At 36.7% G+C, this 27,914-nt stretch overlaps 1 protein-coding gene across 1 annotated transcript; it reads left to right on the forward strand.

The window, feature by feature from the left end:
- The first annotated feature begins 1,863 nt into the window (after positions 1 to 1,863).
- LOC111715238 (E3 ubiquitin-protein ligase UBR5) lies at positions 1,864 to 27,664 on the forward strand. The gene is made up of 28 exons (XM_023490546.1): positions 1,864 to 1,882; positions 2,439 to 2,485; positions 2,663 to 2,787; positions 3,304 to 3,427; positions 3,909 to 4,063; positions 5,721 to 5,806; positions 6,040 to 6,177; positions 7,297 to 7,403; positions 7,840 to 7,923; positions 9,632 to 9,701; positions 10,064 to 10,179; positions 10,488 to 10,600; positions 10,793 to 11,015; positions 11,576 to 11,682; positions 11,887 to 12,029; positions 12,444 to 12,532; positions 13,113 to 13,323; positions 13,735 to 16,049; positions 16,786 to 16,902; positions 18,737 to 21,784; positions 22,162 to 22,330; positions 22,956 to 23,102; positions 24,356 to 24,466; positions 25,323 to 25,407; positions 26,052 to 26,159; positions 26,541 to 26,688; positions 27,072 to 27,218; positions 27,473 to 27,664. The coding sequence occupies exons 3-28, from the start codon at positions 2,664 to 2,666 to the stop codon at positions 27,558 to 27,560; spliced, it is 8,373 nt and encodes a 2,790-aa protein (XP_023346314.1). The 5' UTR covers positions 1,864 to 1,882; positions 2,439 to 2,485; position 2,663; the 3' UTR covers positions 27,561 to 27,664.
- Positions 27,665 to 27,914: the final 250 nt, after the last annotated feature.

Below are 27,914 nucleotides of genomic sequence, written 5' to 3' on the forward strand. Positions count from 1 at the left end.
GGGGGGGGGGGGGTCAAATTGCCCCCCCCCCAGCGTATCCTGGTTTTCAAGTATCCCAGCAGGGATAGGGTTAAAAGTTTTTTTTTATGATCAGGTATATGAACTAGATATGATGATAAATAATTTTATAATTTTAAAAACTTAAAACTGATTATTTTCAATTCTTGTTTTACTAATTTAAACATAGAAAACAACAATTTTTCCCACGTATATTTTATGAATCGGGCATTGCCATGTTTGCATGGAAACTGACTTGAAACTACGCTTACAGTCCTTGTAAACTACAGGATTATCCACAAAGGATGAGACTTCAGAGACGACTGTACGAATTGTTTATACACGTCATACATAACTCTCTGCCATATTGTAAACAGGTTTCACTCTTTGCCAAAGCATTAAATAAGTTCTTAAAAGACTAAATTCAAGGCAGAAGATTTAATTCAACCTAGAAATCGTTCTATTTTGAGAGTTTCCAGTCGTTGTTACAGTCTCATCCTTTGTGGGTAACCCTGTATTCCTGTAGAGTTTCGATCGAATTGCATATAACAGAACTTCCACTATAAAATTGTGGTAGGGTTCAAGTGTCCCCCTCCTTTATATTCATGGTTGGTCTTGTTCAGAGATCCGGTCTTTGCCCCTGCAAAAAGCAATTGAAAGTGTTAAATTTTCAGATAGAAAAACAAAGATAATTTCATCATTTTGCTCAGATAAAGGTTTATAGGGTGTCTTGTGAATAGGGCACGTTCTTTCTTAAATTGATGGTCACAAACATCCATTGAGAGGCGACGTACCCCATATAACCGGCCATATGTTATGATACAGGCTGTCCCACGATTGTGCCAGTCACCTAAGAAAGAATTTTCGAATCCATATTGTTTCGTCAAGGGCAATTGTTAAAAATCCAATGATCTCGTTGAATGATAGGGACTATGGTAAAGGGGGGGGGATTTTTGTAGGTCGGATGGGCATTTTTCGTAGGTCGGATGAGCACTTTTTGTAGGACGGATGGGGATTTTTCGTATAAGGTCGGATGGGCATATTTTGTAGGTTGGATGGTGCATATTTTGTATGGTCGGATGGGAACTTTTTGTAGGGGGGACGAGCGCTGCGGCCATGAAAGACCTATAATTTTAACAATTTCTAATAAAATAGTTATGATATAGGTTAATCATTTCTGGGCCGAGCGATCTGCGGCTAGGACTGGCTAGGGAGCTGAGCGCTGCGGCCATGAAAGACCTTTAATTCAACAGTTTTTAATAAAATTAGTGTATAGGGTTAGGAATTAGGTTAAGCTCATTGGGCCGAGCGCTGCGGCTAGGACAGGCTGGGGGGCCGAGCGCTGCGGCCACGTTTTGGCCGACCTACGAAAAATGCCCAGATTCGACCTACGAAAAGTGCCCATCCGACCTACACTGCAATATGCTGTTTTTAACGTGCCCATCCGACCTACAGTGCATCGGACCTACAACAGATGTTAAAAGCATGTGCTTGTAGGTCGGATGGGCAGTAGAGGGGATGGGCGTAGGTCCAAAAGTACACCATCAGAAACCGTACATCATAGTGTATATGCATGGATGTGGGCAAGCTCATTTTAATTTAAATTTTGTATAGACGCTCAAGTGGGGCAAAAAGACTATTGCCTCCCCCCTATCCCTAAATTCTGCAGAAGAAAACGAAGCTAAGGAATGTGTTGCTTCTCATAAAACATAAAAATCGATTATAAATGAATTCTATTATTGAAAAAAGATTCGGTTTTTATAAATGTCGTCTTCTTTCTAAAGGTGCGTAAAATCCACCAAACCAAACAGGATCAAGCACAACCCGTCTAACTCCAGCTGCTGAAGTTGCGAAAGATGTTTCACCCATGCAGAGTTAAATCGGGGTTCTTTAAATTATTAATTATCTTGTAGAACTTTATATCACCCATGAAAGGCACATCGGAACTGTTTTTTAAATTAAGTTTCGCTTTGAAATTGCTGTAGATTCAAAACGTTTTAGATGAAATTTTCAATGCATGGCGTAATTGTTCGATGTAATGTGAGAGAATAGGCCGAGTCCAAGTTTATTTAAATATGAAGAACGCATTTTATTTATTTAATGTTAATCATCTCTGAATTGTTAATGCTAATTGGAACTGTCAACGGAATTTACAGAGACTACTTCAAAGTGCCATAATTAATGCAAAAAAAAATTTGAAAATTTAATCCGTTCAACAGCGGCGAGACCGCTGTTATTAAATTTCGTTTAAGAAATGTCTGGAAAAAAAAACATTCTGGAACACTCTCATTTTGTCTCCTAAAACGTAAGGGCACTGCCATGGCCACAGCTCTTAGGATTTGGACATCTTCATGATCGTTTCTTGAAGAATATTTTGTCATGATCTTGTTAATTTTACCATTCCTAGCTATTGAAGGCGATTTTTGATCACTAATTTTCAGAGAGCGATAAATCGATGTTGACAGTTAAAACTTGAACACAACCTCAGGTGAAAACTTTTGTTTTACTTTAAATTCTCAAGGACAGACCCGGGGTCCAAAAATCATATACTTGGACGGACCTAATTGTTCGATAATTGGGTCCGTCCTAGAGAACGATAATTTAGTAAAGGGTGAATAATTATGAATGGAAAGTGGCCAACGTCCATAATATGAATTAAACTTAGGATGCGACGCGCCCGGGATTTACCCAATATTGAGTTCCTGGTTCACCCGCTGCCGGGGACACAGGAGCAGTTGCAGGAGAAGTTAAAGGAGTTGGCAAACAAGATCAACAACAAGAACGAGCAAGGTAGAAACTACTAATGTTGGTTATATTTTATGATAAACCAAGGGAAATAGTTAGTGACGGAAAGTGGAGAAAAATACTTAGATACATCTTAAAATATTATTTTCTCACTAATTTACTGATTTTCTCACAATAAAACTATAAATGATGTTTCTCCGTCCTTAGGTGGGAACTTTTGTGGTGGATACTTGAGCTCGATATCCATTGTGGGCACTTTGATTTTGAGGATTTATAGAAAACTATACCTTTCCAATAACATATCTTCATTTTAGTTTTTCCTCCCTTGATCAAAGCTACCTTTAACCCCTGACTGGGTACGATTAGCATGCTAGACATCGAATAAAGATTAAATTTATCTGCGGAATAACAAAAAATCAAGATCAGGTATCGATCTCGATATCCACAATACAAGAGTTCTCAGCTTTGGGCATAATTACAAAAACATATTCGGCTTCTCATCGTAGGAAAAGAGTTCTACAGAATGTGTTTATTTAAATATTTTAAAATCTACTTTTGCAGCTGAGGAAAATGCCCTGCGAGGTGTAAGAGGAGAAGTAAAGGAGATTGCAGTTGGACCTTCTCATATAGCAATCCTTCTCAAGGATGGGAGATTGGCTCGACTTCCCTTCTCAGTTATTTCAGACACCCCTCTTCATTGTTCAATTGGATGAAACACCTAAAATGACTGGATTAAATCTGGGCCCCGAAATTTGATTTTAGTTTTTTTTTGCCTCTTTTGTTTCTGTTTTTGAGCTTAGTTTTATCTTTATCCTTCTATTTCTATTTGTTCTCAGTTTCATAATTTTTCTGCAGTATTTAATGAAAAACCAATTGACTGTTTACTGCATTATTAAGATTTAAAAAATTTAAGGAGCGAGAATTAAAATGAAATGTTGGTAAAATTTCTGTTTTCCGCTCAATTTTAGCATTTTAGCAAGTAATTCTTAAAATTGTCTGGTAGGTTGATTAACTATAAATATCTTCTTGACCATATTTCGAAGCTTTTACCAAAGAGAGATATAAACTTATAACACTTGTCTCTTATGGCAAATCTGAAACTAAAAAAATGTTTTAATCCCTAAATAAAAGTTTGGAGCCCTGAAAAAACGAAAGTTTGTTAATTGCAGATTGGATTTATCCAAGTCGAAGAGTAGTTCCTCTAAACCTGGAGGTGGAGGAGGGGGAGGAGGTGGAGCTACCGGAGCATCTATCCGAACCAGGGCTAGTTGTAGAACCAGTGCTGTACCAGTGCCACGTAGACGACAGACAGCCATACGAGGCAAGTACATTTCCTGAAGAAATACATTGAAGAATTATTTATAAAATATGTAATATTTATAGAATATTTATTTGGATAAGTTTTCACACTTCACAAGACAAACTATACCATGGTAATTTATAGGTCTTTAAAGGGAGTTACCGGCAATGTATGGTAGTTCAACTGAGAACGTAGTTTGTGGAGACATATTTTAGGAATGATTTGAGACCTATTAGACGTTTTTACAGTGCATATTTGTTCAGCAAGAGCGCAAATTAAATCTTTAAAATCCTCATGAAAAGATTTTTTTTGGAATTTTAGTATATGATGGAGCAAAACGTGGCCCTAAAAAGGTCAACTTCATGGTCTCTCAAGATTTTTTTAAGCATTTCTGACACTGGTTTTTGTAAAAAGAAATTTGTTGTGAAGATGCAAATCATCTATTCCCCCTTCCCTTCACTCTTCCTCTTTTCCCTTCACTCTTCCTTTTTCCCCTTCACTCTTCTTTCTTTTCCCTTCACTCTTAATCCTTTTCCCTTCACTCTTCTTCCTTTTCCCTTCACTCTTCCCCCTTTTCCCTTCTCTCTTCCTCTTTTCCCTTCACTCTTCTTCCTTTTCCCTTCACTCTTCTTCCTTTTCCCTTCCCTCTTCCCCCTTTTTTTTCCCTTTTCTCTTCCCTTTTCCCCTTCCCCCTTTTTCCTTTTTTCTTCATTTTTTCCCCAACCCTTATGCCAGTTCATATTCCCCAAACAGAAAAATATATACCCATGATTAACTATTATCATCGAAAATAAGTAATCTTCTGTTATTGGTTTCTGTAATTTGTCTCATTGTTCACAAACATTTTCTGCAGATAAAATTTTTCTCGTTGTTATTTAATGATTATTTTTATTTTCATTCTCAAAACGTAACCACCCAAATGGACTATTTTGAACGTCGTTTTTGCGCTCAAACTCAGTAATTATCCATCATTTAAAGTTTTATATGTCTGAAATGAATCCTAAAAAATTTCTCCACAATACTACATTACCAGTTCAACTACCATACATATCTGGTCACTCCCTTTAAAAGTCACTGAACCCTTACTTTAGACCCTATTTTTATTCATAAAATCTCGATTTTTTTGTTTAAACTAAATATACTTTAGTTTGGGACAATTACGTTTCGTAGCTTGACATAAATAAAAATAATGAGATATCCATACAGCGATACTTGGCTATGGTAAGTCTCTGGTCCCGGTGCGAGGGGGTGGGGGTCCTTATGTTTGTAAAAAGCAATTGCCGATCTCAGCATAACGGGAGCTCCGGGTCAATTTTGTATCCAGTATACAGGTCAATATTGTATCCAGTATCCGGGTCAATATTGTATCCAGTATCCGGATCAATATTGTATCCGGTATCCGGATCAATATTGTATCCAGTATCCGGATCAATATTGTATCCAGTATCCGGGTCAAAATTGTATCCAGTATCCGGGTCCCAATCTAATTTAAATGAACCTCAATAAAAAATGTTAACTTTAAAATAAGGGATCAATTTATACAATCTCTTTATCGATCAGCTTTTTTTAGATTCTGATGATGATTAGCGATCCTCTTTAGTGTTAAATGGGAATTCATTTTTTCTCAAAAATAACATTCAGTTGTTTAATTTTCCAATTATAAATATTTTTTATTAAGGAGGACGAGGTATTATTCTGCCCAGTTCTAGACCAACTCCATACGTTCCAGAGGATCTCATCACACAAGCTCAAAGTGTTTTACAGGTAGAAAGGGATTTTAGAGTTTTACAGGTATTTAAAGAGATTTCAGTTATTTACATGTAGATAAAGGGATTTCAGTGTTTTACAGGTAAATAATGAGATTTAAGTGTTCTACAGGTAGATAACAGCATTTCTTGATCCATTCTGAATGATTTTCTCAAATCTTCAAATGGGAATTGAAAAGTTAACTTTCAACCATTTCAGAATTCGATAACATTCCCTTTATTTTCTACCAGGGCCGGTCTCGGAACCTGATTATCCGTGAGTTGCAGAGAACCAACCTGGACGTGAACCTGGCCGTAAACAACCTATTGAGCAGGGATGAGGAGGGGGAGGAGGATGGAGATGATTCTCAAGGAGATTATGTTCCTGAGGTAGAGTTTTGCTTTAGGTTCATATTGTCAATTCAAATCAGAAATTCGTTCTGTTTCTTTTTACATTTCTTATCTAGTCTGTGTGTTGAGAAATCCAAATTAGCATTTCAATATCAGGTCTCCTCCTTAACAGGAACAATACACATAAAAAACTTTTCTAACCTCTTCCTTTTGACAGTATAACAATATATAAAAAAAATCAACACAATCGGAATTGGTACACATCCTCAAACGGAGACTGAAAATAAAAAATGTAATAATGACCTGCAAATAATATTTTAATGATATTTTTTCTTTTAACGCCAAATAACGGGCTTGTGACCTATTCAAAACTGGAAAAAAAATTGTTTCAAAAACTAAAAAGTTAGAGCCATTTGAAATAAAGAGGCCGTCCTCGAAATATCGGAAACTTTCCAGAGCCATATCTCTGGCCTCGTTGGTCATAGAACGCTCATCTTTCGGTTCCGGGATTTTTTTTCATATTACAAATTGTATGCAAAATTTCAGCAAAATATGTGACATGCCGTCCATCAGGTGGCTGACTTGACGTGGAATGACCCTATATTTATTCATATCCTAGGATCTGATATCCTTGTTGGATGCTGGTATTATCCACTAATATCCGTTAACATCAGAATATATTTATTTATATGCTAGGATCTGATATTCTTGTTGGAGGCTGGTATTATCCACTAATATCCGTTAACATCACATTATATTTATTTATATCCTAGGATCTGATATCCTTGTTGGAGGCTGGTATTATCCACTAAAATCCGTTAACATCAGATTATATTTATTTATATCCTAGGATCTGATATCCTTGTTGGAGGCTGGTATTATCCACTAATATCTGTTAACATCAGATTATATTTATTTATATCCTAGGATCTGATATCCTTGTTGGATGCTGGTATTATCCGCTAATATCCGTTAATATCAGATTATATTTATTTATAGGCTAGGATCCGATATCCTTGTTGGAGGCTGGTATTATCCACTAATATCCGTTAACATCTGATTATATTTATTTATATCCTAGGATCTGATATCCTTGTTGGATGCTGGTATTATCCGCTAATATCCGTTAACATTAGATTATATTTATATATATCCTAGGATCTGATATCCTTGTTAGATGCTGGTATATCAGCTGACCATCCCTCGGTTATAATAGACGCGGAGGCAATGTTTAATGAGGATATGTTTGGATATTCTCAGAGCAGGTATTGTATCTATACGTGCAAGTATATTTTAATGTTAAAAATGTTCAAGCTTTCCCTTCTCAATATTTTTTGTAAGTAAAGAACAAAACAATTTAAATGTCTTTACCTCGTAACTATATTCCTGACGCAAACCATATACTTGTATATTAACAAGTTCTGTTTTTTTTATCTTTTTTTGATAAAGATATATTTTTGCTTAATTTGTTGTTAAACTCTTCTTATTTTCTGCTCTCCACTCAACCCAACCCAATTACCTTTAACAATAAAGTCTTGAAGCTCTAATGCTGCATGATTACCACCGTCCCCTAGAGATGTACTCAAATACTTGAATTTTTAGTCCCATGATCGAATAAAAAATTTTATGTTGATTTTCTTCCAAGTTTCTAACCTAGGGCTCTCAGATAAACACTTTTTGATATTTTTTTTTTTGTCGAAGGTCTAGAACTTCGAGTGCTCGAAGGAGTAGTGATAGAGGACAGGATAGGGATAGACCAGAGCAGGAGAGAGATAATCTTCTTAGGTAACTATTATAGTACAAAGGGTTGTGGGGTCATTGTATATTATAGACCAGTGTGAATATCTAACTAAGTGCGGGTGTAAATTAGGAAATGTCCGGCATAAGAAATTATTTACATTAATGCCGCCAGCCCCACAATCATTTCAGCGACCAAATGATGAATTACTTTCCCATATATCTCAGTGTACATTATACATATAGTTTTATGACTGGAGGGCACCCAGCCCAGTTACTTGATGCTTTCAGTTAGTTTTTTTGCTCTGGTGTCTTTAATCCAAGGTCTAGGGGCTTTAAAGGGACTGTAGGCGTAATTTCAAGTGACCTTCTATTTTAACATTCCCAACAGTACCTTTTTTTTAACTTTATCAATTTATTTATTTTTTAATTTTTTTTATGAAACAAATTATTTGATACATGTATTTAATGCAGAATGCAGATAATCATGTTTCCAATCTTCTTGTTTCCTGGCTGTCCTGTAATGCTCGTTCAATTAGCTGCATACCCCCGCCCCCCCAGGAGGGTTAATATGCAGTTTTGAGATGCTGATCAGGCAATTTGTAGTATTTTAATATCAGCTCTTGAGTTTCTGTATTTATTTCAGTTGTTTTTGATATCGGCCATCTATGCAGGTTTATTGCTGACATTGTTGTAATGAGAACTTCCCTTTGTCAGCTGCATTACATGTATCAGTGTCTTGCAGTAATTTAGAAAGAAATTAAAAGACCTCCTAGCCTTAACTGCATTCGGCTAGGTTCAAGGTGATTTAGGTGTACCCCCTAGGAAAGTAACACCCAATGAAACCAATGATGATCTCTCTCAGAAAGTTTTGATTAAGATTCCACAGCAAAGCAGTTTCTGAGTTCCACAATATCTGCTCGTGAAGTAGGATAAGGTTGGAATTTAGGAGGTAGGCGGATGAGGATGGGGGTGTAAGGGTAACAGGTATCAGAAATACCATAGTCCTCACTTTTAACGTGTATTCCCACGTGGACAGATTTTTAAAGAAAAAATAACCCGCTAAGCATGCTGTCCCATCGCTTTAAAACACGGGGAGTGTGTCTTTTGCCTATCATTGTCAGAGGTCTGCCATGAGTAATCCAGTTTCCATTGTGAGGAGGGTGAAAAACCAGTTTATGGTATTTGATTTAAAGTCTATTGAAGGCTCTGTTCCCCCTTAAAACCTGTATCAGCATGTACTTCATCCCTGATGTTTTGAGTTTCTGTATTGCTTCTGTTTTCATCTTTATTACTTTATCTTGTTCGGGATTAGTCACGCTTTCTACTCAGTTGTGGAGAGAGAAGAGAAGAGAACCAACAGTACCTTTAAACCTTTGACTAGTCAAGGTTTTCAGACTTCACCTCATTAATCTACAGAAACGTTTTAATCGTTTAATTCTTGGTATTATACATACATTTGAAAATTATTATACACTGTCTAAGATTCTTCACCTGAAAAAAAAATTCTGTCAAATTTTTTATAGCCGCGTTTACGTTAAAGATTTAGTAATTTTAAGGGAATAAAATTATGTTAAGTTCACAACAGATCTCTGTTCTCGATGAACAGACTATTGTTTAAAGGGTATCGTTGTAAATCAGGAATCGTCCTCTTTACTTGAAGGGTTCTTTTGTAAATACGCGTACAGTCCCTTTAAAGAACATCTGTTAATCTGAACGCTTGTCTCTTCTAAATCATAATTTTGGTTTTGTAAAGGTGGAGGGATCGACAGTATATTGGACCGAAGAAGTGGCTTGAATCCGCCCTGAGAGATAGTTCCTGGCAGGTTAGTTGCTTCCTTGACTTCTTTAATCTGATTTTTTTATTAAGTGTCTTATTGTCTGGTCTTCATCTGATTTTTTATTTGATTTTTTAACTTTCTTGGTAAAGATAAATAGTTATTTAGTTGTTTGCTTATGTCATAAACTGATTGATTGATTGATTGATTGATTATCTGAATAACGATTTAATTGATAAACTAATTCATTGATTATATGGTTGTCTGACTATTTGATTATATAATAAATTTTCTGATTGTCTGTTTTCTTATTGTCTGATTTTTGATTGACTGATCAATTGTCAATTAATTAACTATTGAATTGATTAACAAACTAATTAATTGATTATCTAACTAAATTATGAGTGTAGGAGCCTGGAGATGACCTGACTAAAAGAGAGAAGGGTGTACCCGCTAGTCCTTCTCCTCTCTGGTTGGGAGATGAATTGGAGTTCTGGCCTGAGAAACCTGTTGGAAACCCTATTCGGTGATTTTTTATTCATAAATCGAAAATAGAGGGATGGGCAATGGATGGATAAAGCAAAATACTTTTTGTCATGATAATCATCCCGTCCTTGTCTATTAAATGACAACGTCGTATTGCTGTATAGTACAATGCATGTACTGTACAATGTACATGCATTGTATATTCACTTCAGTGAACAGTGTGCTTAACCTCATTGGCTGTCAGGGTCGGTTCTCTCAAACTGAAGTTTTTTCGATGATACAGCAACATCGTTTATAAATTGATTTTGAACGGTTTTAATCATCTATATCAATGTTAATGTATTCTAGGTTTACAGCTATAGCTGCTCTACACTCTGAACTGTTAGCTGTGAGCACAGCTGGATATCTGTATCAATGGTGTTGGACAGATCTTGCTCCACAGAGACCAGACAACCCTACAGGTATAGTTTTAAAGCTGTGGGTTAAAAAAAAGTTTGATCCTACCTGACATTATTATTACAATCGGACTGGAATTTAATAACAAAATTAAAATGATCTGTCCTTCAAAACTTTTTTATGAAATGTAAATATAGATCTGAGTGAGAACAGCTGAATTTTGCAATGGTTCAGCTCAAGATGAATTTTTTGTTCAGGAAACCATCCTAGAGCCGGGTTCTTGGGTTTGGCAAATATAAACTGCAACGGTTCCACCATCCCACCCAATGACAGGGTGACCATGCTCTCTGCTAGCGCTATCAGGGCTAGCCTGGTGACGGAGAGTGGACGTGTCGCTACCTGGATGGATGAGACAGTGTCGCATATTTGCGGGAAACTGGAGCATACAGCCACAGCGTTTCCTGACTTGTTTGGCGACAGGTGAATAATAAATAGAGATTTTTTTATTATTATTCGATTTGTTAACAGATGCCATATTTCATGTTGCAAGTACAGGGTTACCGACAAAGAATGAGACTTCAGAGACGACTGTACTGAATTTATACTGTCTGCTTATATTCACGATTTATTGCAACTGTAAACTTCTTTCATTTTTTGCCGAATCATAAAATGAGCCATTTAAAAACTAAACTCAAGACTTAAGTTAAACTTGGGATCATCATAATTGAAAAGTTTTATTGTTTCAAGTTGTCTTTACTGTCTCATCTATTGTGGGTAGACCTGTATTCTTCTTACTGGGATAAATAAGTTGAAGGTTTAACTCTATCCCCGGACTGTAAGGATATGATTCTTTTTTCTTGTTTATTTATATACCCATTTAAATCCCCCTACTCCCGGACCTTCCCTTCCCAAATTCAGTGATGAAAACCTGAAGTGATAGGGGACAATGACATATGGGGTGTGGGGGAGTGTTATAGGATAACCCAGTTCTCTTCAGTGGCGAAAATCTTCTGAGCATTAACTAATATTAACCTATTCAGGATTGAATCACTGCGTACATGTGTACTGTACACTGTACTGCGTATGGAAGGAGGAGCTATATACTGGTGGGGGGTTCTACCCTTGCATCACAGGAAGAAACTTCTTGGTTAGTTCAAATATGATTTTTGTTTTCACTGTTAACTGTTGACATTATTTCACCCTAATTCATTTTAAAAGGTTAAAACATTTTGATTTTAAACTAGAGTGGAAAAATTCAATGCTTTTATCCTTATCATTGTCATTAATGATAATCTTAATCATTAATTGTCATTATCAATGTTTTTATCATTAGTATTATCATTATTTCTAGATAAGTACTCGAACAAGAGGAAGGCGGCTGAGAACACCAAGGGCCGGGGAAAGGGTGGAAAGGGGGAAAAGGGAAAGCAGAGCAGCTCCACCGAGATTACAGTTGGTAGTCAGGTCTGCTTATCCACTGCTCCGCTTTACCAGGTAATTTTCTTTTTTTATTACTTTTTCTCTATATTTCCACGACCAATTATAATCCCTATGTTAATCCCCTCCCCCCCTTTTAATTTTTGCCCCTTGTTTATCATGTTTTTTTATGCTTTCTCGACTTAAATTAAAGGAAAAAGTTGCTTTATTATTTAATATATCTATGAAACTAGGACCTAAATAGCCATGGGTCCTGAATCGTTGAGTGTTGAATTAAGAAAGTAACTGTTAACTCATCGAACTCTTAATTTTCCCATCCTTATATCTTGCAACCTAAATAGAACTTTGTTATTTCAAATTATGAATTATGACATATCAAATAATCAAAATTTTAAATAGGATCTATTATTAGGATTTAAAAATATAGTAATTAGAAAATTTGTTCTTTTGTTGATGTTTATTACTATTTAGGCGGGATCTATTGGATATACAGTGGCTGGTGGTGTACCAAAGGTTGGACAGCTTCTCAATGCAGCTTGGAATATTACAGATTCATGCAGGTAATTAACTCCGCATTTTTGTGAGAGGGTTGGTCGGGGTAGGGTGTCCTAGTTCTACATTTTTTCGAGATATGCCATAATTTGATTTTTTTCATGTGTTTACTATATTCATTATCATATGAATAATCATATTATTTCAATTTCTTGTTGAAAAAAATATCTCGCGAGTTGGTCCTAAAATCCGAAAATGCACAAGTCTTGCACGGGCACTTCCCATCAACCTAGCTCAACACAAACTTAAAACTGGCACCAAATGGAACAATATTAGCTGCATTGGTTTCTGTGGAACTACTTTTAGGTTCTTGGGGCAAAATGGGACACTAATTTTGTTTGCTCAACCGCCATAAACTGAACTGACAAGATTACAATTCATTGATTTGATTGAACGAATTAAGTCTAAAAATTTTGTATTGATTATTTTGGAAAGATTAAGACACTTATAATCCACCCTAAACTGTCATGCAATGCAACTGTTGGTTTTATTTAGAGGGAATGTTCGCAAAAATGAAAGGGTTAAGAATGAATCAAATTATGCAATTATGATTCACCCCCTTTAACTAATTGTTGCTTATTTTGTCAGGTTTAAGATAATCCAACCCCCGAAGAAACCTAAGATCCCTGAGCTGCCCCGTGAGAAGAATAACAAGAGAGAAGATGATGCAGCAAGTATGCCACCTCCTCCATCACCTGCCAGCTCAACCTGTTCAGATGGAAGCTTGAGTAACCCTGCAGGGGGACCTGGAGGTCCTTCTCCTGCCCCAGCCAGGAGGCATAAGAGATCGGCTCCTAAGGTAGCTTTTTTCAGATTTCGAGAATTTTAAAACTTTCAGTTGTGGTATACATTTTCTTGAAAAATAATTTTTTCCCCAACATATTTGTTTGGTATTTTATTTTCTTCATTTGCTAAAAATTAATAATATTTTGGAGAACTTTTGAGTAAAAAAACCAAAAACATAAACAACGAACTTGGATTTTGATGTCCGAATTACCATTTTATCTTAATATCATCGGAATTTATAATTCACCCAAAAAATACTTAGACCACTTTCATTATGCATCGATTTAAGTTTAGATAAACGGTTAGTCCACTTTCCACTACTTCTTGCTATTCATCAAATTTGAAAATTCACTTTGATTAAGTAGTTATCCAGATTTGTTTACGACTTAAGAATTTATCTTCAGTATCTTTCATTATTTTGTAGGAGGAGACAGAGAGGATTGATGAAGAGGAGTGGCCTCTTCAGGACGTGATCTTCGTAGAGGACTCTAAGAATATCCCTGTAGGGAAGGTGTTGAAGGTAGATGGTCCTTACTGCGCTGTTAGGTTCCCAACCTCTACTGCTGCCCAGGAGAAGAATAAGGAGAAGGACGAGGATGTAATAATGTCGGAGAATACCCGGCTTCTAAGGAAGGATGAGCTACAGCTTGTTAAGAACGGTTCTCTCCCCCGGCTACCAGACTGCTTCCAGACTAAACCTAAGAAAGTAATCACAATTGATCCATCAACTCTTCTAGCATTGACAGTGGACGGGCAAGGAGTCCACTGTGTCATCAGACAGTCTAATAAACTCTTCCTCAAGTCCTACAACGTTTGCTCCGGAAAGATTGAGTTAGAGTCAAAGTTTCCTGTGGATGTTCCATCCTTTATGGGACTAGGAGCTAACAATATCTCTTTCCGTTCCACCGGGGAATCTGAGTTCGTCTCTCTGCTCTTGGACGGGAACAGAACCGTATATCCTATTGTGAAAGACTCAACTAGTTCTGCAGATTCTATCCGTGATCCAATCTGGCTTGACCTGCCTCCCCTCTCTGCGGTGGGGCTTGGTACCCATGCGCTGCCTCATGTTCAACCAGGGTTGAAGAATGAGGTTGCTGTTATGGTGATCAGCTTTGCACCTCAGGAGCTTATGTCCCGTGTTCTGAAGCGTAGTCTACCAGAGATAATTGAAACTATCGAGTATCTAGAAGAGACAAATGATCTAGAATGTCTTCAAAGTATCCTAGAGGAGAGATGTGACGGAGGACGCAATGTGCTTCATGCCCTAGTCTCTGGGTGTCAACCAGCAACCAACAGAGATGAGGAGGACGGATCACCTACTCCAGGTATGGAGAGTATTGAATCTATCACTAGTTCTCTAATCAGCAGATCCAACACATTAAACAGCAGCAGAGCTCTCAATCTTAGAGATATGATGCGCAGGGCGACCCAAGCTGCGGCTAGAACAATGGAGTCTCATGGTCAACCAGGAGATGTTTCTCCTCCAAGTATGGATGATAATGCTGTCCCAGCTGGAGCACCTATACCCAGTCTAGCCTGGCCTCCTGAGCCCATGGACCCAACTGCTGAAGAAGATGGATTACTAGGTTTAGGGAGTAATAGTAAGGAGAAACCGTCTGTAAATGAAGATTTGGAAAAGAGAAAATCCTCTTTATCAGCTCTGAAACTTATTTTTGAGTCAACAGTGTTTGCACCCCACCTGGAGTACTTGTTAGCTGGACTTGATGCTCAAGGAAACACTCCTTTCATGGCCAGTGTTTGCCACAGAGCTTATCCTGCCAGCCTAATTCTACTTGATGCTGCATCCCGTGTAGCCAAGGAATCCTCTATGCATGCTGAGACACAGAAACAAACCTTGATGTCGATGGTATTCCCCTCTGGGAGCCTACCTAATGCATCTCCCCTGCATGTTGTGGCATGCAACGATACTTGCAGTTTCACCTGGACTGGTGCAGAGCATATAAACCAGGATATATTCGAGTGTAGAACCTGTGGGTTGACCCAAACCCTCTGCTGCTGCACTGAGTGTGCTAGAACCTGTCATAAGGGTCACGACTGTAAGTTAAAGAGAACAAGTCCCACTGCATACTGTGATTGCTGGGAGAAGTGTAAGTGTAAAGCTCTGGTGGCCGGTCATCAACCGTCTAGATACGATCTATTGTGTCGACTGATCACAGAAACTGATCTTGCAACTAGACCAAACAGTCAAAATGAAAACATTCTTCTCTTCCTTGTTCAAACCGTTGGTAGACAGATGGTAGAGCAGAGACAGTACAGACCATCTAAGCCTAAGAAGATTGCGAGCCGAAAGTCCGCCCAACCGGCCGACGGTTCTGTTCCTGAAATGCCGGATCACGATCTTGAACCCCCAAGGTTCTGTCGTCGAGCTCTAGAGAGGTTACTCAATGATTGGCCAGCGGTCAGCAGTATGCTGAGTACAGGGGAGAAGTCTAGTGTAGAGACTAGTAAGGCGCCTGAAATGTATGAAGATCAAGCATTCCTTGCCAGTCAATCAGGAACCACCCTGCTGGATAAGTTTACGCATTGTCTGATTGTTAAATGCTCTGCTGAGATGCTAGACACACTACTCATCACCCTCATCCGTCAACTCCAGACAGCTTCGGAGGCCAACAGTCAGGAGGTTAAGGCCACTGTCCGTAGGTTTGTTCGGTCTGTTGCTCGTCTGTTTGTGGTTTTATCGGTAGAAACTTCTCCCAGTCAGAACAAGAAGAAGATAAAGCACCAAAAAAAAACTTGTCTTTTGACGTTCCATTTTTCATTTTCTTCCCAATTCATCAAAAATCATTATGAAAAATATATACCCCTGTAAACTAATTAGTAGGGGAGTAAATTTTGATAAATATACTTTTATTCTCTCTTTTTAATAGTTTTAACGAGCGGTTGCTGTCTTATTTACAGCAGTACCAGTTATCTGATCAATAATCGTTTTTCTGGTTTGGCAATGTCTAATTTTAACAATGTTCTTCATTGTTTTTGAAAAGCCGGAGTCACTTTTTAAGAGAAACTATTCTTAAAATAATAAATTCAAGAAAAATAAAGAACGGATTTTTTAATCTAACTTTTTCATACTTGAACTTTGGTTTATCGGACAAGTCGGTCTATAAATGGGTATGTTCACTCCTTAAACACCATTCATCAGATGCGAAACATTTAGATGCGAAACATTTAGATGCGAGACATTTAGATGCGAGACATTTAGATGCGAGACATTTAGATGCGAAACATTTAGATGCGAAACATTTAAATGCGAAACATGAACCGAAAAAAATCAAGGATTCTGTTGGGCTTTTTAATCTTGAATTATAATCTTAGACAATTCAAGCTACTGTTTTGGGAACCTTCGGTAGATAAAAATTATATCAATAAGAGTGAAAAACTTGCGTTGAATTTTTACGTTGAATTTTTTCTCCCAAATCTGTATACTTTTTTATGATATTCTAAAATTTGTATTATCTTTAGGAACCGAGTCTTTGTCGGCTATGGATGATATATTCAATGTGGATCCTATGACAAGAAGCGATCCATCCTCAGATAGAGCTAGCAGGAGGAGAAGAAGAGAAGAAGAAGCAAGGTTAGGTTCATCATAGATTTTAATAAAACTTTACTCCCTTTTTTAGATTTTTTTTTATCATTTTTAATTATTAAATTTCGTTTTGGGGCTTCTTTTACAGATCCAATCCTCTTATAATCTTATAATCTTATTTCCAACCTAGAAACAGAAATCGATAACAATCCATGGTAAAAATTCGATTGATAGTCTACATTTCCAAAAATTTGTGCCATGAAATTTAGAATACTATTTATATCAAGGAATATTTTTCTAAAAAAGTTAATCATAAAAACCGATTTTTTAACAACCCAAATCGGTTTGTTGATATTTATTAGCAGGGTACTTTTAAACTGAAGGTGTTATCCAACTGTTTGAGAAGAAGTTTCTCTGCCTTAGTTTTTTGATCCTAAACTTACTAGTTTCTTTATACAAATTAGAGCTAGGATGTATATGTATAGTATTCACCCGTCTACAAGCCGAAGATGAAAATTATTTCTAGGGCTAACTACGAAAGTAGATCTAAAATCAATTGATAGTGTTCCTTATCTGGTTTTAATTCCCTTGACATTTGGATGTTTTTAAAAAATTTAATAAATTTAAAAAGTGACCTGAAAAGGCAAGTTTTTTGTCTCTTTAAACACTTTTTACACCAAAAATATTTATTTTAACCGAATACATAGTTGCCCTCTGTTCTTAAATTTAAGTTTTGGCTAAAACCAGCAATTTGTCCTTAAAGTTCTTAATTTTGGGGGGATTTCTTATTTTTTCAAGTGTTCTTTAAAAAATTTCACCTTAAAATTTTTTTCTCGCTATTTTCATCAAAAGTCTTGTAAAACCTTTAAAAATATGATGAAGAAAAAAATTCTTGTTTTTGTACCTCATCAGATAGTTCCTCTTACATTTTATTCAAAGTTCTGATTTCAATCCTTGTACCTCCTTCTGTAAATATGTTTCTTTTTACATTTTAATATATGAGGTTCAGAAGATAGATGAAAATTCAATTAATAAATAATTTAAGTGGGGTTTTGTGACATTTTTTTAAGAGGACCCCAGCCAGACAGAGGGATGTGTAATTATTAACATGTCAGAAAAAGTGAAATTTACTTAAGAAAATTGATTCTCAGTTGATTAAATTAGGAAAAATGTTACGAATTCCATGTTTTAAGTCAATTCATTTTTTAAATATAAATATTTTGTTAAATTTTAACAAAGCGTTTAAACTATCTGTACTGTCCAATAGTTCCATGTTTACTGTTTAGATCAGGACAGTGTTAAGTACAATATTGTGTTAAACATTTTTGTATTTTTAAGTTGTTGCTTTAATGATATTTTTTAACATATTTAAGATTCATGTATTCTTGATAAATGTTAAACTTTCAAAATAACTTAAAATGTTTATTCGGGATGCATTATGGGATTTGGGAAAATCACACCAATGAAAGAGAATGTTTGAGGTGTCAAAGTAAGGTGACTAATGAAAGCAGTTGCGATTTTCCTAGGATTAAAAGAAGATTATCAAAGTATTCGACGATTTGCGAGAACAAAAAGCTTAAAAATCTTATCAAAGTGATGTTTGACATTAAAAAAAAAATTAAAAAAATAATTTTTTAAATATTTTCTATATTTTTCCAATTTTTGTGAGATTTCAAAAAAAAATGTTCTTAAAAGTAAAAAAAAATGCGATTTCAAAAATATGTTATTTTAAATTTTTATTTTGGGAAACTATGGAATAATCCTTTATATCCCACAATTAAGTGCCCAAACCTCCCCCACCCCAAAAACCATTTCTAAACCATATACATTATACACGGCCCCTGACAAAATTGATAACTAATTTGATTTTTGTTTTGTTCAGGGAGGATGGTGTTAACAGATCTTCACTGAGATCTAGAAACAGGGCTGACACTATTCCCAGCCTTTCTCAGAGTATTGCGGAAGCTTCTGAAATGGAGAGAGATGATAATGATGAAACTAATGATGATGATCAGCTTGAGGGCAATGATGGGGGTGATGATGACGGAGGAGATGATGGGGATGACAGGCCAGAGGATGGTGGAGTTGGTGAGAGAGAGGGAGATGTGTCTCAAGAGAACGATGACGGGCTCCAAAGTGACATGGATCTGGATTTGTTGGCAGAATCAGACAGTGATTCTGATGCTGAAGGGGATGGTGGAGATGTTAATGATGCAAATAGCACTGCTGCTGCACAATCTATCCAGACTGGGGCTACTGCTGGAAGTGATGCTCTGTTCAGTGATGATGATAGTTCAGAATCCTCTCATCCAGTTGATGATGAAAGTGATGCTGGTGAAACTGATGAACAAGGTGAAGAAGAATTATTCCCTGAAGAACAGCTTGAAAGAAGAACAACCACAACTAGTGCAGCTACTGCTGAGAGGGGTAACCCTGCCCCTCAAACTATGCAGTGGGCTGTCAGGACCAGAACTAAGCCAGGTAGAGGAGGAGAGGGTTCAGGGGGAGCTACTGGAGGTTTTATTTATATTGATCCAAACTTGAGAAGAGCCCCAGCTGCTGGGAGTTCCTCAGCTCCTGCTGGATCTAACGCTGAACCTGTCACAATGGTGACAACTTGCAACAGTCTTGCCAGAGCTTTTGGAATTGTTTTGAGACAAATTTCAGATCTGATGATCATGCTTCCAGATTATTGTAGTTTGGCGCCAAAACTGCCCAGAACTCTTCACATCAATGCTGAAGAGATAGCAAGCCTCCAGGCTGTAGTGGATAAAGAGATGAAACAGAACTGGGAATGGCTGATGAATATTTTAGACTCTACTGAGGCTCAATTAAGGTTTGGCTCTGCTCTGTCCTCTGCCACAGATTCAGGCAGCATGACGATTAGTGCGATGGGAGTTAACCGAGGTTCTAAGTCAGCAACTGAACGAGGATATCTTGGTAGAGCATCTGTTTCCAGCTCTACAGATCCTGTTATTAGCAGACGGGACTTCCTTACCTATGCTCTTTCGTTAATGAGAGCTTACAGCAGTGAACATTCAGACTCTCTGCCTGTCCTAGATGTTTCTGCTTTGAAGCATGTTGCATATGTTCTTGATGCCCTGGTATACTGTATGCGAGCAGGAGTAAAAGAGAACAACATTTTGGATGCAATTGGAGCTATGGTAGTGACTCATATATACCCCAACAAAAATAGAAAATATTTTTTTCAACGTTCAGAGTCAACCCTTTGTTTAGGTTGTCCTCCCTGTGATCCCTATATTACTCCCCTTGCTGAGGCTTTACCCCTTGCGGACCAACCACAGCTTCTCACTCCTACAGCCAGAAAAGAGGAGTTATTTGGCATTGCCCGTCATCAGATGAAGGCTGACAGCTCCAGTGCTCGAGGTCTATCCACTAAACTTGGACTTTGTACCAGGTCTGGAATTGAAGAAGTACAGCCGGCCTCTCAGTTCTCTAGTACAGAAGCTAAGATGGGTGATTTGTTTTCTGAGGCAGTGGTTGATACAAGGTTCTCTGGTGGAACTCAACTATTTCCTAGCAGTGAGGTTACTGAACAGTTCTCAGAGGATGTCATCATGCAGTCTAGTGAACCAGGGATATCTGGTTCTGATTCAGCTGCTGGATATTTGGATTCAACTGAATCCGGTCCTGTCAATAAACCTGGTGATGGTAGAAGTGACGATGAACCCCAAGATCTCAGTCTGCGTCAAGATGAGCCCATTCCCGGCCCCTCACAAGATGGATCCAACTCCTCTGATATATTTAGTCTGGTTCAAATGGAGGACAGTTCACGACAGTCCAACTTCACTTCTCCCAAGAAGATGATGTTACTGAGAGAGGCAGCTAGAGAAAATGAGAGAATTTCAGAGCTTGATGATGATAGATTAGCAACACTTGCTGGGGTAGCCAGTCAACTAGTTGACAGTAAAGCTGACTCTGCTCCAGATATTTTGGTTGTTCCTAATACAGGAGAAAGATCAGAGGAGAACTCAGATGTCTCTGCTAATGTAACTGTAGAGACAAGCAGTCCTAAAAATGTGTTTGTCGGGGCAGGACTAGGGTTCTCCCATGACGCACTTCTTGGTCGGTATCGTTTAGTATTAGACCTGTTTGGTCGTGTATTTGTTGATGATGTAGGATTAGAGCCTGGTAGTATTATCTCCGAGCTTGGAGGGTTCCCTGTTAAGGAAGCCAAGTTCCGTCGAGAGATGGAGAAACTTCGCAATTCTAGAACTGTAGATCTTACTCTCTCCAAGATAGAGAGGGAACGCTCACAGTTGATCATTCAGGCATTTAAAGAATTTAACAACCATTTCCAGACACATAGTAAGCGACCCTCTCCCTCCCATCCTCCCATGGTTGTGAACAGAGTAAAGGTAATGTTCCAGAATGAGCCCGGAGAAGGAAGCGGGGTTGCTAGATCCTTCTATACTGCTCTGGCTGAAGCTATCCTTGTTGAGCAACCTATACCCAACCTTGAGGCAGCCCAGGCTGGACCTAACGCACCAAAATCCATGCAACTGAGTTTAATCCAACGACTACGAGGGAACCGAGGTGGTCGCCATGCATCGTATAGAAAAAGTTTAAGTAACACACCTCGTGAGCCTGTTCCCTTGAGATATGAAGCTCGTCCCTTCTATATGAATGGTGAAGGAGGAAGTAACGACCATCTGTCCAACCACCAGCAGCAGCTTGGCGAGCGCTTGTTCCCACGTGTGCAAAGCTTGCGCCCAAGTCTGGCAAGTAAGATAACCGGGATGCTCCTAGAACTCTCCCCAGCCAGTCTTCTCCTTCTCCTCGCTACTGAAGAGAGCCTGAGGGAGAGGGTTGAAGAGGCTGTAGATATTATTCTCACCTCTGGAGGTAGTTCTACAGGTGCACAGATTCTGCCACCTTCAGGAGGGATTGTGGACATGGATATACCACCAGGNTTTTGTACATATTTGCGGACTTCCGCTGAATTTTAGCTTTTCGGGAAAATAAATGGACTTTGAGGGAAAATAAATTAGTTAACAAGGAATAAGTATTGAAAAAAGTTAAAAAGTTTTAAAGAAAGAAGCCAATAAAAAAAAACTTAAATCATTATATTTTAGATTATTTATTTGAAGGTAAGAGTATCCAGTTTCTGGATGTGAAGTAAAAATTTTAATAAGAATTCGAATTATATTTTGTGAGAAAACAATGTTGTATGGATTTATCTTAATTTAGATTTTTCCAGAAGAAATTCGGAATTGAAGCATTTTTTAAAGTATTTTCTTTATATCTATTCTACATATCTTTAATTATCTTTCTTTATTTTTATTAAGGCACTGGTAGTTCTCTAAGCTCAGATTCAATGTCGCCATTAGACGCATTCAGCCTCGCCGCCGGGCTCACGCCACCACCTGGCACAGGGGCCAAGAAGGAGAGTACACCAGGCGGAGAACCAACTAAGGAGGTGGAGGGTGAGGATTTGTCTCCGCTCTTTTATCAGGTCAGATTTAACCGACTGTAAGTGCAATTTCAAATGGCCCTCCATTCAAAGATGTCAATGCCCAATTTACAACAGTACTCTTTTAAGCTTTGTCTGATGCGGATTAGATATTATGATAATCTTATCTTATGCTTTAATCTGCGGCCTTCGTTAAAGAATACATCTAGGTTATTTCATCTGGTTTTAGAATTTACATTATTACATTTTTATCCTCATAAGATTATCATATTATATAATATTTGTGAGGTTCTATCATACCTAAACTAAACTCAACTCACAAATATGAATTAGGAATGTTTTTAACCTAGATAACTGATTTTTTCATATGAAGTTTCTCGACAAAAGTGACATACACAGTTTTACTGCTGGAAAACATAAAGGAATTATCAGATTGCAACACTTCTCAAACTAAGAAAAACGACATTATCTTGACAAAAACATTTTTGATCGATTAAAGGTTGAAGGGTACAGTTTAAGATCGGGATCTCCAATTTCCATTCTTGCATGCAAGATCACTTCAAATTACGCTTTACTTACATTTAAAAAACAATCACTTTTTCCCAGTCCCAATGACAATGTAAATAAATCTAAGAAACCCCTTCATTTTTATATGTTTATATTTTAGCCTGGTAAGAAAGGATTCTACTCCCCCCGAATGGGTCGACCAACGGAAGTTCGCCTGAACGCGTTTAGAAATGTTGGTCGACTCCTCGGTCTCTGTCTTCTTCAGAACGAACTTTGTCCCTTGTTTCTAAACCGTCATGTTTTAAAGGTAAATATTAACATTAAACAACCGTAAAATATTTTTACAGCGGTAATTAGAAAATAGGGGAATAATTGTCGTCTTCGTTCTGTATTTTATTTATAAAATTGCGAGGTTGGTTATTGTGTTTTTTTTTTTAAATGGTCAGGTCACATATTTAGAAACACGGAACTTACAAATGATAAAATCTACTCTTTTCTAATTGCCACTGCACTTATTATTTCTATTAAATTCAAGTCACAACTAGAAAGACCCAGAATTAGTTTATAACTTATCAGACGATTTTACAAATCTCATTTTGAAAATATGATTAACTGACTTGGGAACCCAGCGCTGCCCAGGTTACTTAAAGTTACTCCCCCCGTTTACCCGCACTTGGAACGATTTTTACCGGGAATTGGTATAGGGGTTCCTGAGTTATGATCGGAAAAACAGACAGACCGACGGACAAACAGAGATGACAACTATATATATATTTTTGAACAATTTACTATTTTGAAATTTTAATTTTATAAATTGGATACAGTTGATACAGAAAAATTCTGATTTGCTTCCTCTTCTTATCATCCTTTCTAACTTCTTCCTTCTTTTCTTCTCCTTCTGTTCACTGTTCCTGATTTTGAAGAAGTAAAAATGAAAATTTGTCAATTTTATTGCGCAACCGGGAATGTCTGACCTTTGAAGCGATGATAACAAAATGGCCCTAGTCCTGCCAATTCCAAAATGTGGTCTGCCTTTGCCCTTTATTCATGCGTTTAAATTTACCAGAGATATATTTGTAATTTTTTTTTAATAAAATTAATCTACATTTTTCATTTTCTCAATATTTTAAGTGACGAAATAAAAGTTTGTCATCAACAATTTAAACAGTTCCTTAAAACCTTTTTTATTCTAAACGGGGATTCAAATCCTGGATCCGCACTGTTAAAATTTGGATCCGGAACCGGATTTATACTACCGAAGAAACTTTCCTAGTGTTATCCTTTTTTACCTTTCTTTTTTCGCTGACAAAATCTTGAGCGATTCCTTGAGATGTATTTTTTTTAACTAAGTTTGTTTTATATATTTGATTTTTTATTCTGCCAACATTTTGCCACTCCGGATAAGTGATAAATAATAAAGATAGCGGGTTAAAGTGCACTATTATTAGCCGTTTATTACACAAAAGGGACCCATAAGCGTAATTTCAAAAGACCCTCTTTGAAATTATGGATACAGTCTCTTTAATAAAATGGTGAATGGTATACTATATTTATTATTAGTATATACTGGGACGACCTCTCAAGTTCCACGACCTGGCGTTCTTTGATCCTGTCATCTACGAGTCCTTCAGACAACTCCTCACAGACGTAGAGAATATGCCGGAGTCAAAGGTTTCTATTTTTTCTTTTATGTATTAGCAAATTTAACAAAATAAATGTGAAAAGAGTTTCAAAACAAGACTAATAGACCAAGCCGTTGCTTGTTTCATTAGACAATATTTTGAAGAATTATTGCTCATTATTCAAATTTAAAATGGGATGGTGGAGATGTCCTATTTCATGAAGGGGAAGGGGGTTTCTGTCTTCATTTTTGGTTCAAATCTTCCAATTTTTGGCTGCACGCCTAATTAGCGTTCAAATTTCCTATCATAAAATAAAATTGAATTTTAATAACCTCCAATGACCTCAGCAATTAGAAAATGTTTCAACCATGGCTTTATGCATATCAAACGAAAGCTAGGAACCCAGAAACCCGGGGAATACAGTAGCAGCAAAGAAATCAGCATTTGTCAAACATTTTCATTTTGTAGGTCATTTAAGGTCATTTAATGTCATTAGAAGGTCAAAGACTGAATTTGTTGCTGCTAATGTATTCACTGGATTCCTAGCTTTCGTTTGATATGCATAAAGCCATAGTTAAAACATTTTCTATTTGTTGAGTTTATTAGAGGTCATTAGAGAGCATTAAACTTCAATTTTATTTTATTTTTGGAAATTCGAACAATAATTAGGCGTGCAGCAAACAAATTGGAAGATTTGAAATAAAAATAAAGTGAATGTTCTCGTTCTTGTTTTTTTGCGATTTTCATAAATTTTTTAACCACAAACAATCGTGGGCAAGTTCAAATCCAGACAAAAGAAATTCTTTGGTTAAAGGTTTTAGGAGTCGCGTATATTTTAAGGGGGGGTGCTTTTTTTGGAGAAATGGGGGAAAATAGTTCTCCTTGAAATGATTATTTTATTTCAGAGTTACTTCCAGTCCCTGGGTATAACCGCCTGTATAGATCTATGCGAGGAGGAGGGAGGAGGGAGCAAGGAACTCATTGTTAATGGTAAACAAATTAACTTCTTTAATTTTATTTTAAAATGTCAGAATTTTTTGTATAAATGTGTTTATCAAAAACAAAATCTGATGTCTGCTTCAGCTTTTTGAAAAAGTTAAAGAGTTTGTAAAGTGGACTGATATGTACCATGCTTGCAAAAACATTGGTAAGTTCCGTCATACATTTTTAATTAACAGTAGATGAGGGGGGTTGGGTCAGTAATGACGTGTAAATTTGATCAGCAATAAGTTTTTTATTTTTATCTCTTATTCGTTTTTTTTTTCTCAAAAGCGTTAGAAAACGAAAATGGACAAGTATAAGAAAATATTAAACTTGTGTAAACTGTAAACTATTTAAACTTGACTAGGGATGTGTATTAAGTTGGTTTGTGTTTGGTTAGTTTTTGTCTAATATTTTCTTTAAGGCTCAAAATTTGGCAAAGTGTAAGAAGAGGAAATATTTTCAAAATGTTTATTTTTAACAGTTGCTCGATCAAAAAAAGCAAATTTTAACAGAATGCAATTTTGAAATATTGGAAGTTTTGATTAATAATATTTTGAAATATTGGCTCGCATAATGTTACTGGGAGAACGTAGAGCTAGGTTGTTAACTGACGAGTTACTACGCATCTTCTTGATAAATGATTTGTTTAGGTCGTGAGCGAGATGTGACCCCAATAAGTCTTGCTGGATATATTGGTCTCTACTCGGAGCAGAGGATGTATAAGTCCCAGTCCAAGGCCCTAGAAAATCTGAGAGATGGTAAATTAGTAGAAAACATTCCTTGCATAAAATTAATTAATGTCGGCTTCATATCTATATTAATCACACATATATATGTAAATTGTACGTTGTACAGTGACGTACACTGTGGAATTATTGGAGAACGCAGCCTTATTATTTTTTGGCAAAGAAATACAAAGTTGCGATACTCTACTGGGAGAAAAGTGGGTGTTGGGATGAATTATATACTATTTCTTGTATGAGTCAGAAAGAAGATTAATAAAACGATAAAACCTTGCAATTATACAAATAACACAATCATTGGTATAGAGATTTAAAGAAATTATAACCTGCATTCGGGGAACAAAATTACTCGTATTCTTTTGTTTTCTTTTATTTTGATCCATGTTTTAATCGCAGGGTTGTTTGATGTAATCCCAGCCCGTGCCTTGGAAGGATTAACAGCTGAAGATCTGCGCCTGCTCCTAAACGGTGTCGGAGATATCAACGTGACAACCTTGATCTCCTATACTTCGTTTAACGATGAGAGCGGGGAAGCACCCGACAGGTTAGATTCTAGTATTGAAGCCTTGACCGGAGATAGATAAGAACTGAACCCTCGCCTCAAACTTTACTTTTTCAGCTCCTACTTCTAAATATTTCTTAATGTTGACAATTTAATCTAGAAGAATTTATAGTTTGAAATATCAAAAATCATTTAAATCAGATTGCAAAGATAAAAGGATTAAAAATACGTTTGAGGCAAGTGTTCACTTTTCAGTTCCTTTGCCGATTACATGAAGAGAACAAATTGAGGTCTGCAATCTTAATTCGATTAGTTCCAATCCTTGAATTAAAGATAGTAAATAGTCTTGTGTGTAGATTAGGGGGGGGGGGATAGATCCCCCTTCCCAAATTTTACTTTGAGACTAAACATAATTCTATATTTAGACTGGTTTCCTTTAAACGGTGGTTGTGGGCTGTTATTGAGAAGATGACTGCTATGGAGAAGCAGGATCTAGTTTATTTCTGGACAGGATCCCCAGCCCTTCCAGCCAGTGAGGAGGGGTTCCAACCTATGCCTAGTGTTACTATACGGTAGGACGAAATCGCAGAACTTCTTCGCGAATTTTTAGATGACAAAATAATATAACGGATAATTTCGGGTGGGAAGGCAGTGGTGACACTGACAGGTAATATTTATGATTTATTAACATGTCGATTGTTAGAAAGTTGTTTGGTTGACTCACAATTGATGTTGAATTGGCGGATGTAAATATATAAATAAATGCTAAGTCGATTATTAGAATAATGATTCTGATGATTATTTACTTAAATTGAATGAAAAAAAAATTCCAATTTTATTTCTATTTCAGCAAGCAGATACTGAAGGCTAAGTTACTGATGGCGATTAAAACCAAGAATTTTGGATTTGTTTAATTTGAAACTCTGTACTGTTTGTAGAGAGGTTGTACAGTGTACAGCATATTGATTACCCTTTTTTTTGTAAATCATATCAATATAATAAATTCTTTACAGATGAACATTTATTTGCTAGAAAATCCACAAAATATAAGTTTGCATATTAATAAAAATAACTAAATTATTTTAACACGTACGTTGACAGGATTTAGTATTGCAAATATGGTTCGCATCTGGAGTAATGTGAATCAATTAATTTTATTTTTTATTTCCAATATTTCTAAAATGTCGGTAAATCGTCTAAATCTCGGGCATTATTTTTATTTTTTATCTACCTTTATCCTTTTCATTTTTGGGTCTTGCAAAAAATGT

The sequence above is a fragment of the Eurytemora carolleeae genome, unplaced genomic scaffold (genome assembly GCF_000591075.1).
Source record: "Eurytemora carolleeae unplaced genomic scaffold, Eaff_2.0 scaffold1739, whole genome shotgun sequence".
In the NCBI taxonomy this organism is placed as follows: domain Eukaryota; kingdom Metazoa; phylum Arthropoda; class Copepoda; order Calanoida; family Temoridae; genus Eurytemora; species Eurytemora carolleeae.

Excerpts from the sequence above, each read along its gene's own strand:
- LOC111715238 (XM_023490546.1), top strand. The coding sequence starts at position 2,664 with ATGCGACGCGCCCGGGATTTACCCAATATTGAGTTCCTGGTTCACCCG. Across the intron at positions 6,178-7,296 it reads AAGGAGATTATGTTCCTGAG|GATCTGATATCCTTGTTAGA; the intron begins GTAGAGTTTTGC and ends TATATATCCTAG. Across the intron at positions 27,219-27,472 it reads ATGCCTAGTGTTACTATACG|ATTCCAATTTTATTTCTATT; the intron begins GTAGGACGAAAT and ends AATGAAAAAAAA.